This window comes from Xyrauchen texanus, chromosome 22, assembly GCF_025860055.1.
Source record: "Xyrauchen texanus isolate HMW12.3.18 chromosome 22, RBS_HiC_50CHRs, whole genome shotgun sequence".
In the NCBI taxonomy this organism is placed as follows: domain Eukaryota; kingdom Metazoa; phylum Chordata; class Actinopteri; order Cypriniformes; family Catostomidae; genus Xyrauchen; species Xyrauchen texanus.
Genome location: NC_068297.1, coordinates 26,998,749 through 27,018,665, shown reverse-complemented (window position 1 = coordinate 27,018,665; position 19,917 = coordinate 26,998,749). Strand labels below are relative to the sequence as shown.

At 38.0% G+C, this 19,917-nt stretch overlaps 2 protein-coding genes across 5 annotated transcripts in view; one reads left to right on the top strand and one right to left on the bottom strand.

The window, feature by feature from the left end:
- The first annotated feature begins 1,494 nt into the window (after positions 1-1,494).
- Positions 1,495-11,998, top strand: LOC127662516 (cysteine-rich protein 1-like). 2 transcript variants are annotated; one of them, XM_052153731.1, is made up of 5 exons: positions 1,495-1,692; positions 7,475-7,569; positions 7,812-7,869; positions 8,374-8,426; positions 11,851-11,998. In XM_052153731.1, exons 1-4 carry the CDS (start codon positions 1,653-1,655, stop codon positions 8,412-8,414), a joined length of 234 nt encoding a protein of 77 aa, XP_052009691.1. In that variant the 5' UTR covers positions 1,495-1,652; the 3' UTR covers positions 8,415-8,426; positions 11,851-11,998. The 2 variants fall into 2 exon arrangements, with proteins under 2 accessions (XP_052009691.1, XP_052009690.1); XM_052153730.1 differs by lacking the exon at positions 11,851-11,998 and adding an exon at positions 8,516-8,752 and having other exon boundaries at positions 1,501-1,692.
- A 4,281-nt stretch (positions 11,999-16,279) lies between these two features.
- The window catches only part of LOC127662507 (mitotic deacetylase-associated SANT domain protein-like), a 38,236-nt gene continuing 34,598 nt past the window's right edge, over positions 16,280-19,917 (bottom strand). For all 3 annotated transcript variants that reach the window (XM_052153709.1, XM_052153711.1, XM_052153710.1), the window contains one exon: positions 16,280-16,950. In XM_052153709.1, the coding sequence (XP_052009669.1) occupies positions 16,731-16,950 (220 nt within the window). In that variant the 3' untranslated portion in view covers positions 16,280-16,730. The remainder of the gene's footprint in view (positions 16,951-19,917) is intronic.

Sequence of the window (19,917 nt, the reverse complement as noted above, 5' to 3'; positions counted from 1 at the left end):
CTCATCAAAAAAATCCTCCAAGTGCAGCAATGACAGCTTTGCAGATCTTTGGCATTCTAGCTGTCAGTTTGTCCAGATACTCAGGTGACATTTCACCCCACACTTCCTGCAGCACTTGCCATAGATGTGACTGTCTTGTCGGGCACTTCTCACACACACCTTACTAGCTGATCCCACAAAAGCCCAATGGGGTTAAGATCCATAACACTCTTTTCCAATTATCTGTTGTCCAATGTCTGTGTTTCTTTGTCCACGCAAACCTTTTCTTTTTGTGTTTCTGTTTCAAAAGTGGATTTTTCTTTGAAATTCTTTCTATAAGGCCCCCTGAGTCTTCTCTTCACTGTTGTACATGAAACTGGTGTTGAGCGGGTAGAATTCAATGAAGCTGTCAGCTGAGGACATGTGAGGTGTCTATTTCTCAAACTAGAGAGTCTGATGTACTTATCCTCTTGTTTAGTTGTACATCTGGTCTTCCACATCTCTTTCTGTCCTTGTTAGAGCCAGTTGTCCTTTGTCTTTGAAGACTTTAGCGTACACATTTGAATGAAATCATCTGTTTTTTGCCAATTTCAAGCATTGTATAGCAAGCATAGTATGATTGCTTGATGACTTTTTTGAGCAAGCTGTTTCTTTTTTGCCATTTTTTTTTACCTAATATTGACCTTAAGACATGCCAGTCTATTGCATACTGTGGCAAATCAAAAACAAACACAAAGACAATATTAAGCTTCATTTAATGAACCAAATAGCATTCAGCTGTGTTTGATATAATGGCAAGTGATTTTCTAGTACCAAATTAGCAATTTAGCATGATTACTCAAGGATAAAGTGTTGGAGTGATGGCTGCTGGAAATGTCTTTTCTTATATTGATGGTGCTGTTTTTTTTACATCAGTAATGTCCTGACTATACTTTGTGATCAGTTGAATGCCACTTTGGTGAATTAAAGTACCAATTTTCAAAACTTCCAAAACTGCTAAATCTGTACATTATTCCAAACATTTGGTCACCTGTGTGATGGTGTGTGTGTGTGTGTGTGTGTGTGTGTGTGTGTGTGTGTGTGTGTGTGTGTGTGCGTGTATTTATAACTTTGTGGGGAACAAATGTCCACATAAGGATAGTAAAACCCGAAATTTTTCACCTTGTGGGGACATTTTGTCGGTCCCCATGAGGAAAACAGCTTATAAATCATACTAAATTATGTTTTTTGAAAATGTAAAACTGCAGAAAGTTTTCTGTGAGGGTTAGGTTTAGGGTAGGGTTAGGTTTAGGGGATAGAATATAAAGTTTGTACAGTATAAAAACCATTATGTCTATGGAAAGTCCCCATAAAACATGGAAACACAACTGTGTGTGTGTGTGTGTGTGTGAGTGAAATGAATGCAATTAAAAATACACAATATGCAACAGAAACAGCCGACATAATCTCATAGTGATACAGTAAAGTGCGCGTTCTCGTGTACGCGCGCTCTCGGCTCTGCCTCTCTCTCCGTCACCGTGTGCAAACTACTTTCAAAATACTATAAATAAGGCTGTACATGATATGTGCTCACACTAAAGGCGTGGTTACTTGCAGGTGGACCGTAGCTGTTCTCCATCGCAACTCTCTACAAGCAGGACTTTTCTCCTCCGTGGAACTAAAACAACGCAAACATGCCTAAATGCCCCAAATGCGAAAAGGAAGTGTACTTTGGTAAGGAAACTTCTGTGATCATATTTACACACAGGCTAATTTTTGAAATAAAAACTAAATATTAAAAGAAAGTCACAATCGATATATCATACTATATTGTTATACAGTTGCTTATAGCCTATTTTATCAAAATTATATTTTTTTATCTAGTTTGAATCAATGATTTAACAACAACATAAGGGAGTTACTAGGAAGAGTGATGTCATCTGATGCATGTTGATCTTATTTCCTGTTTAAAACTTATGCAAATAGTTGTTAAATAACTTGTGCAGATTTATTTGAGTGTACCAGAGCAATAATATTTTAATATGGCAATAATACAGAAATACAGTATACTAAGTGTGTATAAAAACATTTGACTTTTTTTTAGAGTCTGCAGAGTGTTGAACTGTATGTGGTCGCAGGGCAGTTAGACTAAAACATAAATTATTTTAAAAATAAATGAAAATTCAGATTGTATTTAGAATATGAATGGAGTTACATTGTTATGTATAATGATAGTATCGAGACAATAAAATAGGAACATTAAATGGCATGCATTGGTCAGCACAGCCTTGACTGTCAAGGCAAATAATAGTCTTGTGTTGTAAAGGAGCAGCGTTTATTCAGTCACCCTATTTGAATGTTCTTTACTGTACCATGAAGTCAACCAGACAAGTCGTTAAAGAGCTCTATTGCCATCAAGCAAATAAATATTCTAATCAGAGAATAAAAGAGAAATAAAATGGAAATGTCTAAATAATCAGTTAATTGTCAGTGAGATATTTATTGTTGCATTTGAATGATGCATAATAGAAAATAAGTGCACATTTCTCTTATGTAAGTTTCTGAGCTGAGTCTTGACCCATAGACATGCATTTCCTTTGAGACTCAAATACAGTGGCCCGCTCTCTCTCTCTACTGCAAGTTTGGGCTTGGGTTTTGTCCTTTCACATAAATTGACCATCCATCCTCGTTCCTTTTGTCCTTCCTTGCTGATTTACATTACATCCTAAGCCAAACGAAACATACTGGCAGGTTTTGGTCCTCCGGCAGTGTAGGTACAGGATCTTTCAGTCATTTTGGCTGACACAAAGGCTTTCTCTGAATGTACAGCCATTAATGTTTTGGTAACCCTTTACAATAAGATTATGCTAATTATATAACTAATTAATTAGTTAATGCATTAGGTAATATTACATTTTCTTTTATATAAATGCTATTGTTCATTATTAGTTCAACTTAAAACTTATTTTATATACAACTTTGAATGTCTAAAGTGTATTAATATATACAAAAATTAACATTAAACAAGATTATTAATGGGTAAAAGTAACGTAAATAGATACAACCTTATTGTAAAGTGTTAATGATGCTTTTTCCTTTTATCATCATGTAATTTAAAAAGTTTATAGTTTAATTTTCATTGAAAGATATATCTGTTATAACCCATTTAGCTTAGAAATAGATCGATTTCCTCTGAGGTAACAAAAGAGATCCACTCGAGTTTCAACAAAGTTGATATATAGACCTTATACACGCTAACGGCATCTTTGATTTTTAATGGGAATGACAAAGAGGCTGTGAGGGATAGGCTCATACAGTCTCTTCAATGGGCTATACTGCAGTTTAAAGTGTTTTTGGATCATTCATTGATGAAATATCTGTCCAAGAACAATCAATATATAAAGAACTCCAGACAACATGAGTTGTGGAAAGTGAGATGTGATCTAGGAGCGTTATACAGCTTTATCCTGTTCGTGCCATTGAAGAGACTGTAGGTCTATCCCTCACAGCCTCATTGTCATTCCAATTAAAAATCAAAGATGCCGCTAGCGTGCATAAGGTCTATATATCAACTTTGTTGAAACTCGCTGAACAAATTAACACTAAACAACCCCCAACCCTGCCGCACCCACATCCTGAATACCTTTACAAAAGCAAAAGAAAAAATTCTTCATTCCTGCAACACCTTTTTATTCTACATTTACAGTTCACTTCCATTGCTTCTCTGAACCAGTAACCTCTCCGTCATGCAAAATTTCTTCACATGCCTGGTGGTACAGGACTCCTTCACTCTCACTTATTTCTTGTTCTGATGGAAGCAATCCATGTACCAAAACCTCTCAGGGATAAAGGAACGAGAAAAAGTTCACCCTGAATATACTGTATGACTTGTCCTACTTTTAGCTGAAGCATCATTGGCAGAGAAAAGATAAAGCTGTGATCAAAATAATACAATTTCCAGCCTACACAATAACCACAATGAGAATGTGTCTTCTGAGAATGTTGTTTCTATTAGAGTTTCATTATAAAATTGCACAAGTATGCTGCAACTCAGTCACTTGCAATCAATTAAGTGCGACTCAGAAAGTGTACCTTAAAATTGATTTAGGGTCTGTTCACACTTGGTAGGTTTGGTTCGATTAAAACAAACTCTGGTGCGATTGTTCTGTTAGTGCGGTTAATTTGATGAAGTGTAAACGCTGCCATCCGAACCTTGGTGTGCACCAAACAAGCGGACTGAGACCCCCTGAATAGTGGGTCTCGGCCCTCTTCCAAACGAACTCTGGTGCGCTTCGATTGATATATGAATGCCACATGGAACAAAGACGTCTAAACGGACCAAAAACAGGAAGTAATTTGCCTAATGCTGACCTTAAGTATACTTGGTTCTTCTCATCATAGGAGCTATGTTGCTTGATTACAGTTTGGTACAGGCGTCGGAACCGCCATCAGCCATCCATGCAGCATATCTTCGTTGTGTGTGCAACGGAGGAATTCCTGCCGTTGTTTTGACTCCTTTACACATTTTATTAACTCTATGTTTGTTCTCAGCTGGTGAAAATACCACCATATATACATACATAAATCTAAAGAGCGCATTTCGCCCAGCAGCCATTGGATGTTCGGCAAGTTCCGTCACAAAATATTCGCCAAAAAAGCTGTCCAATCAGCTTGTGACTTTTTCCTGATGTCTTTCGTTTTGTATCTTTTTAGGTTCGGTATTAAAAATGCCAGTGTGAACACTAAGTGAACCAGGACTAAATGTATCATTTTCTTTTTGGTCCAGACCAAGAGAACCGAACTACAAGTGTGAACACACCCTTAGACTGAGAGATATTCCAACAGATTTAAATGAGCGATTTCAGCCGTTTGCTAATGCCCGCCCTTTTATAACTTCAATGATGTATCCTGTTTCCAAAACCCCGTCCACCAAAAACAGGCCAGCTAACCTGATGTCAGCATGTGCAAAACAGGAAGAGAGTGTTTTTATTCGCTAGACTTCTGATGGGCTAAAATAAGCGCACAATGGTCCCTTTTGGGTTGCATAGTATTGTTACAGGGACATGTGCAATGTCGCTGGAGGACATCTAATAGGGACATTTTATGTGTGGTATTGAACCCACCCACACACTTTTCTTTAGGTAAAATCAGCCTGTGAATACCAAAACACTGCCCCCAGTGTAAGAAGCGATAAGTGTTGTTGGACATATGGGCTCATGTGAGCTCCATTTTCTGGGTGTCTTGTCCACTGGTTCTTTTTAACTTGACGTGGTATTTAAAAATGCGTCTCTCCTGCACGAGCTGCTGAAAAAACATTGAGATCAACGGTCAACCACAACGGTCAAATACGTCCATCTACCTCAAAAAAACTGTAGAAGATGGATGGAAAAATGTGTTCATTGTGTACAGTCCCTAACAGTGTCTTTTTCATTTTGTGTAAACAATAGATGCAGAGTAAAGATAGGAGTAATTCAAACACAGATTACAAATCTGTAGACTTTACACCAGTCTTGAACACTTGAGGAGCAGAGTACGATTAAGAGAGATTAGTGTATACTCTGTGTATCGGCCTGCTGTGGGAAGTAATTACTGCCTTAGGTGTGGCTCACATGACCAAACCCATTCTTGGCAGTATTGCAAGGACTGTTGGTCTCAAACCCAGTCTAGTGAATTCCTTTCTGCCTTGTTTGTTCTTTCAAAATGTTATTTTTCACATGGACCATTGATTCTTCATCCAGCTCTCCCAATCTGTCTGGATCATGTGTTCAGAGTTAAGCACTAAATAAAAGAGCCTCCTGTGTAGTCCACTATAGTGTGGCATGACTAACTGACTCAGCCAGGATAGGTATGAGGCTTATTACAGCTGTTGTAGACAAATATAGCCGCTCACAGTAGTCCATAACAGTAGACATTGTGTTCTGTATGTGCCATCCTTCAACACCCAGCATACAGCATAAAGAATAAAGCAGTGCTCGTGTCTGCAGCCTTTACTAACACCTCATCATATTTTCAACATTTACGTCACAGATGGGAACTGTTAATCAGCCCTTTGTGCATCCCTTCGTTTTTGCATGCCAGAAAGCTCAAAGTGGCTTTAAATGAATCTCTTTTATTGTCTGGGAGCCATAAATCTGACATGTTTTCAGACTGTCTTTGGCTTGCAAGAGTTGTCGACGCTTGCCATAAACCTTTCTTATAAAAATGAACAAATGAGCACCTCCTGTATTGGAGTCTCCCAAGCACATGTGACTTTGTCTCTTCTTCCTACTTCTTTTATGATGTTCATCATGAGGGTTGTTTGGGGGAAATGTTTCTGCTGAGAGCTGGAGATAAAGACTTCTTTATCATCCTCTTTTATAAGGGAAGGGAGGAATAAATTCCTATGGGAGTGTCCCGAGAACAGCATCCACACCCACTTATCTTCTCGCTGTCATGACTTTATCCACTTTGAACATAGAAAATACTGATATGACAAGACTGAAATTCTTTCAGTACACTGGAATTGCAGATAGACATAATTAATCTGACCTGAGAACAATCCAGCTTTGAGCTTTGATCATATAAAAAGTGCATCCCGCTTTCATTTGAGCTACACAATTTTCCAGTGTCTTGATTAATTTATATTCCCCTTGTCTCAAGTGGAACATCTGGAAGGCTAATGAGTGATAATTGTGATTATTCCTAGTTGTCTCAGACCCAGACAGAATCTGTTAGTTTTTTTCACATTTTCTGTGATGATTTCAGGGGGAAAATTTGTTAAATGGAGTCGAGAGTCCTACGTTTACATTCACTTCGAAAGTTTAATTATAGTCAGACTAAAACATTTTTTTTTAATGTCATGAAAACGCCTGAGTAGGACTGAAATCATTCTAGAGAAATTGGACTAACAGACCTAGAAAATGCAATTGTAGCGTGACTTCATCCCGCATGCATTTTCTTTAATCGGTTCACAGTTGGTCTTGGCATGAGGATGTTCCAGAAGTCAAAATTGTTGCTTGTCGCTCGTATTGAACACTGTAGCTTAACTACTCAAAAACCTGCTGAAGCACAATTATAAATGTGCATGTAAACAGACTGACTGTTCATGGTAGCTGAATGTGTAATAAGACTAGCCAAACTATTTAATGGTCAAGTGTTTTCAACTTATTTAATACAATAATTACTTTCAAAAATTTTTCCCAAAGTCTTCCCCCATCTTCCATTGATTGGACAAACAGATAGTCCCACCTCAAACTCTAAGCATTGGTTTAGCTATGTTGGGCTGGTCAGAGTGCCGCCTTTTTGTTTTTTTGCTACACTTTTGGGTGTTTACACTTTGAATGTTATGCTTGGATTAGAAGACCCCATTTTAACACTACAAAATTGAAACTTATCATTTAATAAATTAAGAGTAAGCGAAGGGGGATGTTTAGAACTGTGTGAAAGCCACTCTCCTTGGGCACGGTTTCTGTGTCGGCATGCTTATAAGTGGTTTCCAAATTTGTCTGAATTAACAATGTTTATCCATGTGTTTCAGCGGAGAGAGTATCATCACTTGGCAAAGACTGGCATAGACCATGTCTGAAATGCGAGAAATGCAGCAAGACCTTGTCGCCTGGCTCACACGCAGAGGTAAGTTAATAGCCTCACAAAATTCAAATGAACTACCAACCTTTTACTTGGACAGAGCAGGGTTTAACTTACTAGACAGAGTTAATGGAGATCAGTTAACTTTTGGCATAATTTCCCTTGAAATAAACACTTCAGGGGTCTATGTTTTCAGTGTAGTTTGGTTTTGGGGAATGGCTCTCATAATGGCCCACATTCAAGTCCATTATTGTGTGGCGCTCTGACTAATGTGTTTCAACTCGCAGCATGATGGGAAGCCCTATTGTAACAACCCATGCTACTCTGCACTCTTTGGACCCAAAGGTGAGTCACCATTCTGCAATGCATCAAAGTCTTTGAAAAGATATCTATTATACTGCACTGTAAGTTTATCATTCAACCACAGTAGGCATGGTAATGTTTGTCCTCTTAAACATCAGGGCTGATGACTGTTGTTGGACAGTCCCTAACTATTATTGAACCTGTGCTCTCTCATCTGAGGAAGTTATTCAAATTTCTTGGCTTTGACTTAGAATACAGTCATATCATTTGGCATTATCCAGTTACAATTTATGCAAATGTCTCCCTGTCACTCATCCAGATAGTTTTTCCGAATTGCATAATTCAAGTGTGTGTCAATGCTCATATATTGTTGAAAGATTGGATGAGATACAGGGTTTTTAATGGCTAATGCCAATACCTAGAGAACATGATTATCAACTGATGCCGATAAACTTATGGCCAAACATTAGCCGATTAATCGTCCTAAATGATAAATCGGTTGATCACTAATACTCATATGATCTAATTATCTCTCTCTTCATCCAGGGTTTGGACGTGGTGGCACTGAGAGCCACACATTCAAATAGACCATTGTAAAGGTGAGATCACCGTATACACTATACAACTGATCAATTGTTCTATGTAATACACTGTATGACATCAACTAATTGTACTCTTCCATTTACAGGTTTACACCCTCTAAAAGCATGTTTTTAGGGGCACGGATGCCACTATTTTTATCCATAGATTGTTAAGCCAAAGAAAAATGTATCAAGCCATGCCATGTTTTAGAAAGTACTCATTTGTATAAGCTGTTTTCAAATGTTGTCTGCTAGCAGCATAGAATGATGCTAGCAGACACTGTTCAAAACCCTTTTTTCAATTAATCTGAACGTTATATACATTAAATGAATGTTTAAAAGTTTTTTGTGTTAAGTTCTTTCTCAAATGATGTCCCACTAGTTTGAAACAAGTGTGTAACCACATAGTAAGGATTAGGGGAACCAAATGTAATAATTTGAGAATCAACTATGGGAGAATCAGTTGACCACAAATATGCAGATTGGAGGGAATTGTCCCCCTCAATGTCTATGGCGGTTACAGCCCTGGTTTGAAAACACATGATCACAGCTGTGCCATAAGAGCAATTTCCACTTATTGAAAAGACATAGACAACAGATGTCAAGTTTCGTCTGGAAAAGTTAAATATCACTCACATGGTTACATGTTCCAAAGCAATAGAACAGATGTGTGTAAGTCAGAAAGTGTAGAGAGTAGGCAGAGTTAATTTTGAGTAATGCCACAGTTTGATGATTCAAGTCTGGCCAAGTTTATCCAACTTCAATTACAGCACATTCTTCCAAATCACTGCAGACGGCAAGGAAACAACCTGCCAAAGGGCTTAATTGGTAACTATTGCTTCAAATCGTCACAATAAGCAATCAGGACATATATTTAGAACATCCATATATGGTAACATCAGAATGAACGCATGCTATGCTCAAACACTGCATGCATGCAAGTGACTCAATAGGGAGTGTTGCATACATCACAGTGATCAGAGACTTCTGCTCTGTGACTGTTTGGCTTGTGTGCACACACCCCTTAAACTCTTTCCCACCACCCAACAAAGAACGGCTTCTGGTGGGTCAGAGGACTGCGGTTGCCATGGTAACAGACACAAACAAGACCAAACAGTGACTTGGCCAGCAATTACCCTGTCTCTTGCTTGCATTTGCCCCTGAACAGAGATCCTTTATCTTACTAAGATCTGGAGGGGTGAGAATGAGAAAGGGTCTTTTCTCACAAAACAATGAACCTGTTTCGCTATTTAAAATATTTTTTTAATGAAAGAATTTGAGCACACAGGGCAAAAGGCAGTTATTTTTATAGCCATATAATCGAGATCATGCAGCTGTGCAACATTTTCACATAGGAAGGGTATCTCCGAATCAATGGTATCCATCATTTCCTAGACTAAATAACTGAATGGGGCTTTTCCACTGCACGGTATGACTCAATTCAACTCTGCTTGCTTTTTGGGAGTTTTCCACTGTATATAGTAGCTGGTACCTGGTACTTTATTTAGTACAACCTCGGTCGAGTTTCCAAGCGAGCCGTGCCGATACTAAATGTGACGTCAAAATCCTGCAGATCACTGATTGGTCAGAGAGAATCGTCACTTCCAGCATCACTGGATTTCCGAAACGGGACGACAACCCGCTAGTTTTAAAGTTAGCAAGAGCGGTAGCAGTATCATTTGTTCATGCAACTTTCAAATTGTAAAAAGAAATGGCTGTGAGCAAAACCATGCCGTGGGCAATAAACGAGGTGCAGATGTTCCTCTCGTTAGCGATGAACTGAATTAAAAATCTTTCAGGAAGTGTCTCAGCGGTTGGCTGCACAGCTGAGACATGGCTACCACCGGACCTACCAACAGTGTAGGGGAAAAAAGTGACTACAGAACGATCAAGGAAAAGTGGAAGTGTTTCGACTAAATGGACACTATCTAAACTGGCGAGCAATGGAAGCGAGAGTGCCCTGCACTCAGCCACGATGGAGGATGGTACGTTTTGTTACGTGAACTCTGTAATCTGCTTGAAAGCTTCACTTTATTTAGTTGACCAACAACCAGGCCAATTTAATTGTTACACTTGTGTAAAATCACCATGTAACAACTGCTTGATGCAGCACAATGAGCTAGTAGCTAAAAGCTAGCGGTCGTGTTATTGTTTATTGTTTTGTGTCACGTTTAAGATGATGTCCAGTGGAAAAGTGCCATAACTGAACTGAAACTCCTGTGGAGCTGAGGATTTATCATGAAAGACAAAACTAAATGAAACTCCCTTCTGCCAACAAATTCAGCATTCTATCACACCGACTGAATCAACATGCTCAAATAGAGAGACTATTAATCTATCTAAATTTGCATTGTCTAGTCCTCTTGTTTAAAGTGCTATAGGTCTCATCCTCTGGCACTCTTCACTCATCAGAGTTGCAACAGAAGCTCACTTTCCTTCAACAGTTTTATAACCGGATATTTGTCAAGTTCCCTTCTGTGAAAGTGACTTTAAATAGGCAATCAGTGGTTAATTACATTTTCCCAAGAATAACACTAGTCTTATGTGTTTTTAAGATGCTCTGAGTCATAGAGTTTATATGAAGCTCAGGCCAACTGTGTGGTACGGGGGGTTACCATTGTGGTGAAGACTGGTGCTTGTGCTTTGGTTGAGGATGGACTTGTGCTCACAAGTGATGTTTGTTTTGAATGCTGTTAAGCTCTTTAAGCAGTTGCTATCAAACTGACAGTGCAACAGTCCTTACAGATGCTCACCTGGCATATACTAATGATTCAAATAATGAATGTGGACTAACATAAGGCTATTCATTAAATAAACCTTAGTCAATGAATAAAATGAAGGATCTTAATTCTAATTCTGTCCCTTCAGTCCCTCTCGCCATTTCACTCCATTCTTCCTCTCTCTCTGTCCTCACGAATGGCAGAGCAAGGCTTCAGCAATCTGCTCTAATTAGTTGCACATTTCTGTAAACGTGCTTCGGGTGAGACAGTGTGTGCTAATAGTGCAGTGAGAGACAGGAAGAGAGTTGATGTGAGCTATGCAAACCTGTGAGGTGTGAGCGGCTCCACATGTGTCTCTGTCATGCTGCTGATTAGCAAAAATGCCTGACCTTCCTGTAGAGTCGCTGAGGCTGAAGGCAATGATATACACAGACTGTTATGTTTGGAAAAGCATACTATTCTTACTAACTATACTATTACTTTATTACTATATTATTAATCAGTAATCAGTTTAAAATGTCTAACGCTATTACATTTCTCTGGGTAGTCTTGTGTTACCTCTATCTAGTGGCATATTCATGTTTAATTAAGGTGGATTTTAAATGTTTCAAATTTTATAATATATGTTGAAGATGGGTAAACTGGGAGAGTTAAGCTTCACCCCTTTTGTATCCATGTGTATTTCCCTAAATTAATAATAATTCCACTTTGTCTCTCCTCAGATGGGCGCTCACCATGTCTTCACCTTTACATTTCAGTTTCTATTTTTATTTCAGTCAATGAAAATGTTTTCATTTAGCTTTCATTTTTGTTAGTGATAATAACTACAATGTGTTCTATTCAAAAGTTAATAAAAGTATGTCATTCAAATCCTGAATTTGAATTGAATTTGAACTGTGTTAGCAAACTGGGTGTAGAATTGGAGTTCAACTTCAATTTTAAGGCAGTAGTGTTAAAATGCTAATGCTATTAATAATAATAATAATAATAATGGGGCCTGGGTAGCTCATCGAGTAAAGACGCTGACTACCACCCCTGGAGTCACGAGTTCGAATCCAGTGCATGACTAGTGACTCCAGTCAGGTCTCCTAAGCAACTAAATTGGCCCGGTTGCTAGGGAGGGTAGAGTCACATGGGGTAACTTCGTCACTGTCGGTGGGGCGCGTGGCGATGCCGCGGAGAATAGCGTGAAGCCTCCACATGCGCTACGTCTCCGAGGAAACGCGCTCAACAAGCCACGTGATAAAATGTGTGGATTGACGTCTCAGACACGGAGGCAACTGAGATTTGTCCTCCGCCACCCGGATTGAAGCGAGTCACTACACGAGGACCTACAGTGCATTGGGATTTGGACGTACCAGATTGAGGAGAAAAAATACAAATAAAATAATAATAATAATAATAATCCATTTTAAAAATAAATATGTAAAAAATATATGAGTATAACCTGAAACATGTTCTCAAACAACAAATGGGTTATTTCCAGAAACATTAGATAAATGTTAAATAAATTAATACATTTATTTTAATTTAATGGAGTTTGTTATACGGCTTGTTACATTCTTCCTGAAATGCTCTAATTTGTTATGTTGTTATGATATTATATAAATTACACATTTATTACACAATCAATAGATTCAATACAAATAAAAAAAATCACATTTAGACACTTCCTGTCCTTCCAATAGAAAAAGGTTATCAATAGTGAAATGATTAGCTTTGTGACCAGTATGCAAATTTGAATACATTTAATATATGGATGATCTGTTACAGTATACAACATAGCTTATGCATGGAATACTGTATCACACAATACAGCATACTCAACCTCACCTTTCATTTCCCATGTGTTTAATGAACCGAATGAACATCTCTTTCTTATATCATTATTTGATTGGACGATCAAATGTGAAGACATTTTCAGATAAAACTGGACATGTAAATTAACAATGTAAAATAGCAACATGATAGGATATGTGGTATTAATGTAGTATTCTACTGTTTGAAATGTTGATTGTGAAATACTACTATTGTTTTACTATCTATCTAAAGAACAGCAGGCACTATACGGTGAATATATATGTGGTAAGATAGTCCATGAACATAACCCTTGATTCCACAAAGCAGAGAAAGTCAGAGATCCGCCCCTGCAGGCAGCCTCCTGTTGTCTTTCACATGCTGTCTTTATTAAGAAAGTTATAAAACAATATGATGTCCGATGTAAATTATACTGTAATGGTTATAATTAGGGGTCTTGCTGTAAATGTAGATGGGAATTTAACTATAAGACATTGCCTCTGGTCCACTACCCTCTGAGTTTTTCCTCCCAAGATTCAGTGTGACTATTACAATGAGATTATATCAGGCAGAAACTTGTACACATACATGGACAACTGATTATCAATCTGTGGAAATGATTTGTCACGTCTATTAATACAGCTTCTTCACTTGTAGAGCAAAACTGTGCATGATACTTGATGGTCACAGATGAGTGAATCTCACATATCCTGTTCAAAACATATCTCGGTCATTTATCACAGCAAAATGGAAAGGAAGAATTAAATAATATTTCGCTTAAAGAAAATTAATTCTTTTTTTAGGACCATTAAATAAGTACTAAAAATTATGTATAGTGTTTTAGGAGTTTAATTTAAATTGTGCAGAATACATCATAATAGTATTTGTTGTACTGCCTTCAAATTATGCCTGTAAATCTACACTTTTTTACGCTGCCTTAATGTCCATTTTGGGCCTTTTGTGTTCTGGCCACCATTCACTTGCATTATGAGGACCAACTGAGCTGAAATAGTTTTCTAAAACTCGTTGTTTGTGTTCTGCAGAAGAAAGTAAGTCATACACATCTGGGATGTCATGAGGGTGATTAAATTATTATTTGTGACATTTTATTTCTGGGAGAACTATCCCTTTAACGACCTGCTGTGCGGGTCATGTTAACTTATGCAAACAGTGTTTGGTCTGACATTTGTGGGTTTGAATGTGTAAAAAAAAAAAAAAAAACATTGCACAGTTTTGAGTTACTTGTCCAAATTTCAGTTGAGATAATTATTTTCATTTTCTTATTATTTGAATGTATCTAGGAAAAAATAAAATTATTTTGGGTTTCATCCGCACGGACGCTTCTTTGGAGAATAGGGTGGATTTGGCGGCACCCAGCGGTTATCAGCGAAACAACAGAACACACTTTCAATAACGTGACTTTCCTTATCTGAGAGGAATCGAGTCACAAGTCTGAAATGCTTCAACTTTATTACTGAATATATATGCTTTCTGTAACCTGGAACTGTGGGTCAAAAATAAGGCCTCTTGTAATAAACTCGATAGCTGCGACGAAATATTTAAAATACTGTCATCGTGTGGATCTTTCATGTACTGCATGGACACGCAACAAAGACCAAACATACTTTGGGTTTTTTGTTTGTTTCAGTCTCACTTGTCCTTGTATACCTGTTTGAATACTATTAAAAGATGTGTAAAAAGTTATTTGTTCTCTCATTTATCAATATTGTGGGTCAACAAAAGCCGATTCTGACATGGCCATTGTTTTCTGCTCTTATAGTGTGATTAATTAGTAGACAATACCGCCACCATGTGGACATTTAGTGTACTGCCGACAGAAAAATACAACTAGCCACAAACGAGAAAACCGAAAACGAATACGTTTTTTTTTTATTATTTTTTATCTTAATTGAATTTCTTTAGCACTAGCCATTATTTGGCCAATAAAAGGATGCAGTTCCTCCACAAATACCGTTCCGAACATACTTTTTTTTTTATTGTTTTTTTCCCCCCTCCATATTTATTATTCTAAAACACATGATAAAAACACAATTAACACAAGAAGTAATACTGTAGTAAAAATCACTTCAGAGCTCTTTCCACAGCCATTATTAGTGTACAAGCCCATATGAAAATAGCATAGAAAGGGTGCATACAGTTTTGTAAACTGTTGTCAAACTTTATATTCCTCTGCATAAAATTTCCTTGGCTGAATGAAAGACAGGAACAGGAGTTGCACCATCACAACAAGCCCTAAATTAATTATAATTTTTCAATATACATATCTGAACAACAACAGTAAAATGCTTGGCTAAATCATTTTAACAAAATGTCCATCATATTTGAGCAAATCAGTCTTTTCACATATGCGAACAAGTTTGTGTGTGTGTGTGTGTGTGTGTGTATATATATATTTAAATAACATAAAAATACAATAAGTAGTCCAGGAAGCTTCTTTTGCTCAATTGGCTTTGAGTTGGAAACAGTTTTGGATATGGGTGCATCAACCACACACATACACCCATGCAAATAAACACAAACAAATTAATTTGCACACTGCATAGAAGACTTCACTGCGATTAGCAATAACTGGAGCCGTGCCGTTACTGTTGTCTGTGAACTCCCCTGTGTCTCTATCCTTTAAAGAAGACTCTTTGTTACCATGGAGACAAAGCCAAGCGCTTAAGTGTTTGGCAGCAGAGACAGAAATAGGAGCTGCGCCCAACTGCCCTTAAACTCATAAGCCAACAGATCCCACTTCCACTCAACAGATATGGAAACATTTGTTCTTAAACAAAATACAAGTTGATTTTCTTATAATCCTTTTGTTCAAAGATGCCGAGGATGAAAATAAAACCATTTTAAGTGGAACTCAAAGTCCCACTATTGCACATAAAATGTTTTTTTTATACAATCATGCCCTAATTGAACATATGCAATTCTCTCTTTAACACAGGTAGCAATGTCTAAAACTAAAAGTCAGACGAGAAAAAGAAATCCACCCCCATTAAAAAAACAAAAAACAGTACAAAGCTATTGTACAAAAATATTAAAAACAATACCAACAATAAATGATTATATTACTGTAAGAACAACCATTACAATCCATTGAGTATAAAAAAGGAGCCTTTGTGAAAGTGATTGTCGTAACGATAGAAAGTGTCAAAAACATTGAAGGCATCGCGAGATACTCCAGAAAGCAAGCCCAAATATTACAACACCAGAGCTTCAAAAGTCCAGGCGTACAAGCAAACTTGTGCAAGCATTTGGCGGTTACGTGGAAGAGAAATGGTCAGTTTGATTTTGAAAACAGGAGGAAATAAACTAAACTTGCCCAAAAGTGAAAGTCCCCCCCCCCCCACACACACAGTCTCTCCCCCACTTTTGTTTTGGGTCCTTTCACGTCCATAGCACTTAATCCATAATGGTTTGTTTCAAAGTACAGCAATGAGTGACTTCTGTGCTGGATAGATGTGCTGTTGCCAGATGAGCCGAAAAGTGCATTTTCTAGACACACATGCATGCACACACACGCACACACACACACACACACACGCGCGCCCGCACGCACGCACACGCAGAGATGGCATGGCTTACACTCCTGATAGCCCTATATCTGAAGCCCCTGAAAGCTACTACAGCATCTACTCTCTTCATCTTTCATATATACATGTAACACACACACACACATACATAGGGAGTGAGAGCCAGTCCCTGAAACTGTTCTTTTCGGATGGGTCTTGTTGGCTTGTAAAGTAAAAAATAAATAAGTATTTTTTTCGCTGTCATAAGAGGGAGAGTTTAGCTATTGCCAGTCTTCATCATCTGCGTCCTCCTCTTCCTCTGAGGAGTCATCACTGCTAGCGCTCTGTGTTCCGGCCACCATCGCTCTGTTCTGCTGGGCAGCTAACAATGCAGCTGCCGCCTGCTGCTCTGCCTCCTTCTGTCTGAGTGCTGCCGCTTTCTTCTCCGCCTCAGCATGACTCTTCATGTGAGCACTGCGGCTCTTCACCTTATAGAAGATCCTGAATAGAGAACGGTGTTCGGATCAGCACAAAATAAATACAAATTAAAAAAAGCACTCAATCATGTGAGAGAATTTTAAAACGTTGTTTTCGTTCATTTAAAGAGATAGTTCACCCAAAAATAAAAATTCTCTCATCACTTACTCACCCTCATGCCATAGCAGATGTGAATTAAAAGATTTTTAGAACAAGGTTTCATCTCTGTAGGTCCATACGATGCAAGTGAATGGGTGCCAAAATTTTGAAGCTCCAAAATGCACATAAAGCCAGTATAAAAGTAATCCATCCGACTCCAGTGGTTAAATCCATGTCTTTTCAAGGGCTATGATAGCAGTGGTTGAAAAACAGTGGTTGATTTAAGTCAGTTTTTACCATAAATTCTTCTCCCTGCCCAGTAGGTGGCGATATGCATGAAGAATGCAAATGGCCAAAAACAAAACAAGAATATAAAAGTGAAAGTGGAGAGTGATAGTAAAAACAGACTTAAATATGGATCTGTTTCTCACCCACACTTATCATATCGCTTCTGAAGTTATGGATTAACCACTGGAGTCGTATGGATTACTTTTAAGCTGTGTTTGTGTATTTTGGAGCTTCAAAATTTTGGTACCCATTCACTTGCAATGTATTGACACACAGACCTGAAATATTCTTCTAAAAAACTTAATTTGTGTTCAACAGAAATAAATATCGGTGATGGCAAGGTGGTAAGTAAATGTTCAGAGAATTTTCATTTTTGGGTGAACTGTCCCTTTAAAGCCCATTTTTCACTTTGTGTTCTTAATGATCAGATTTCTAGCTGATTGAAAAGCTTGTTCCATTACACATCAATATGTTTCCGCCAAACGGACATAAATCTGATCTTCAATTCCGCACATATATATATATATATATATATATATATATATATATATATATATATATATATATACACATACATACATACACACACATTTATATGCAATTATGCTAATTCCAGGCAGTGAAATTAAAAGATGCACTTAATATTGGATTCCAAGTGACTTTGCCCAGCGCGCATGTGTACATCTATATGTGCGTTTTTCCCCTCTGGGTTTGTCCCTGCACTCCTGTCAGTGTTTAGTTTCAGTTTCATCAGCATCAAATAAAAGTCTCTCCTACAACATGCATTCATTTCTCATTGTCTCTACGTGACAGAGCCCCATCCAAATATTCGGTGACATCGGTTACATTTAGCATTATTCCTATGCAGATGCTGCACTGTTTGGGTGGAGCAAAGAGCCAGATGCATTTGCATTTGACCAGTTTCATTTGGAATGAGTCCCATACCCCTTCCTGAAGTGGTTTGAGAGATCAGATTGCAATCAGTCTCGAATGAGTTTCGGAGGGCATTTACACCTGTTTTTTCATGATGAAAATGCATGAACTGGCCAAGTGTAAAAAGCTCTTATTCTGAAAATGTTTTAGAGTAAACATTTGAAATGTTGCCTTGGACATATCAGCAGGCAATACCCATGTCAATAAAAGTTATAACTTAATCTATTTAGAGAAAATTAAACTAGATGCGTGAAGGGCATTTATGCGCACAAGAAAAGTTTAAACTAAAACTATTCGCCTGATTCTCAACAGGTGTGTATGCACATGAATTTGTTGTAACCCTCGTCGTAATGTCAATGAATCCATATTCTAAATGAAAGTGCACCTGCGCAAATTAGTCATTTGCATAAAACATGCCCAAATCATCTCAATATAAGGCCTTTTCAGCACCACACTATCTGTGCAGTTGTAAATGTGTAGAGAAATATGCTACAGAAGCAAAAGGCTAAAAAACACCCATAAAATCACACTATATAACAGCACAATCTAATGCAATCTATTGACAGACCTAATTATTACACCATCATTATGCCACCACAGTACATTTTAGTCAGGGATGTAAAAGATGTATTGCCACAAGAGTGTACTCAATTGCACACACAAATAGATATGTACAGAGCAGGAAACAGGACATTCAACATCTCTGAGGACTTTTGGTTGCTAAGAGACTGTTGATTTTGACAAGCCAACCATTGCCATGGATAAAATCTCAAGTCGAAATCAGATGTTGCCTTTTTAATGCTTACAACTAGAATGATCCCCAACTCATGTAACACCTACGAACCATCAAGCTTTATTGATTCACCTATAAGACCCTGCGTCTTTTTATGAGTAGTTATATAAATATAAACACAGCGCATTCAGAAAGTATTCAGACCCATCCATTCTTTTTTTACATTTTGTTGTTGCAGCCTTTTGCTAAAATGCTTTAAAATTATGTATTTTTCCACATCAATCTACACTCCATACCCCAGAATGACAAAGCAAAAGCCAGATTTTTTATAACTTTGCAAATGTATTCAAAAGAAAAAACTGAAATATCACACTGACATAAGTATTCAGACCCAAAACTCTGTACTTCGTTGAAGCACTTTTGGCAGCGATTATAGCTTCAAGTCTTTTTGGGTATGATGCGACAAGCTTTGCACGCCTGGATTTGGGGATTTTCTGCTATTGTTCTCTGCTGATCCGCTCAAGCTCTGTCAGGTTGGATGGGGACCATCGGTGGACAGCCATTTTCAGGTCTCTTCAGGAGATGTTTGATTGGGTTCAAGTCTGGGCTATGGTTGGGCCACTCTAGGACATTCACAGGGCTGTCCCTAATCCACGCTTGCATTGTCTTGGTTGTGTGCTTAGGGTCATTGTCCTGTTGGAAAGTGAACCTTCGGCCCAGTCTGAGATCACGAGCGCTCTGAACCAGGTTTTCATCAAGGATTTCTCTGTATTTTGCGGTTCAGATTTCCTTCAACCCTGACCAGTCCCCCAGTCCCTGCCACTGAAAAACACCTCAAAAAGGCATGATGCTACCACCACCATGCTTCACCGTTGGGACGGTATTGTGCAGATGATGAGCGGTGCCTGCATTTTCAGCTGTGAGACCTTATATAAAGA

Bases quoted from the DNA above. Each gene is read 5' to 3' on its own strand.
- LOC127662516 (XM_052153731.1), top strand. From the start codon at position 1,653: ATGCCTAAATGCCCCAAATGCGAAAAGGAAGTGTACTTTG. The intron at 1,693-7,474 runs GTAAGGAAACTT...CATGTGTTTCAG, and splicing joins CGAAAAGGAAGTGTACTTTG to CGGAGAGAGTATCATCACTT. The intron at 7,870-8,373 runs GTGAGTCACCAT...CTCTTCATCCAG, and splicing joins TGCACTCTTTGGACCCAAAG to GGTTTGGACGTGGTGGCACT.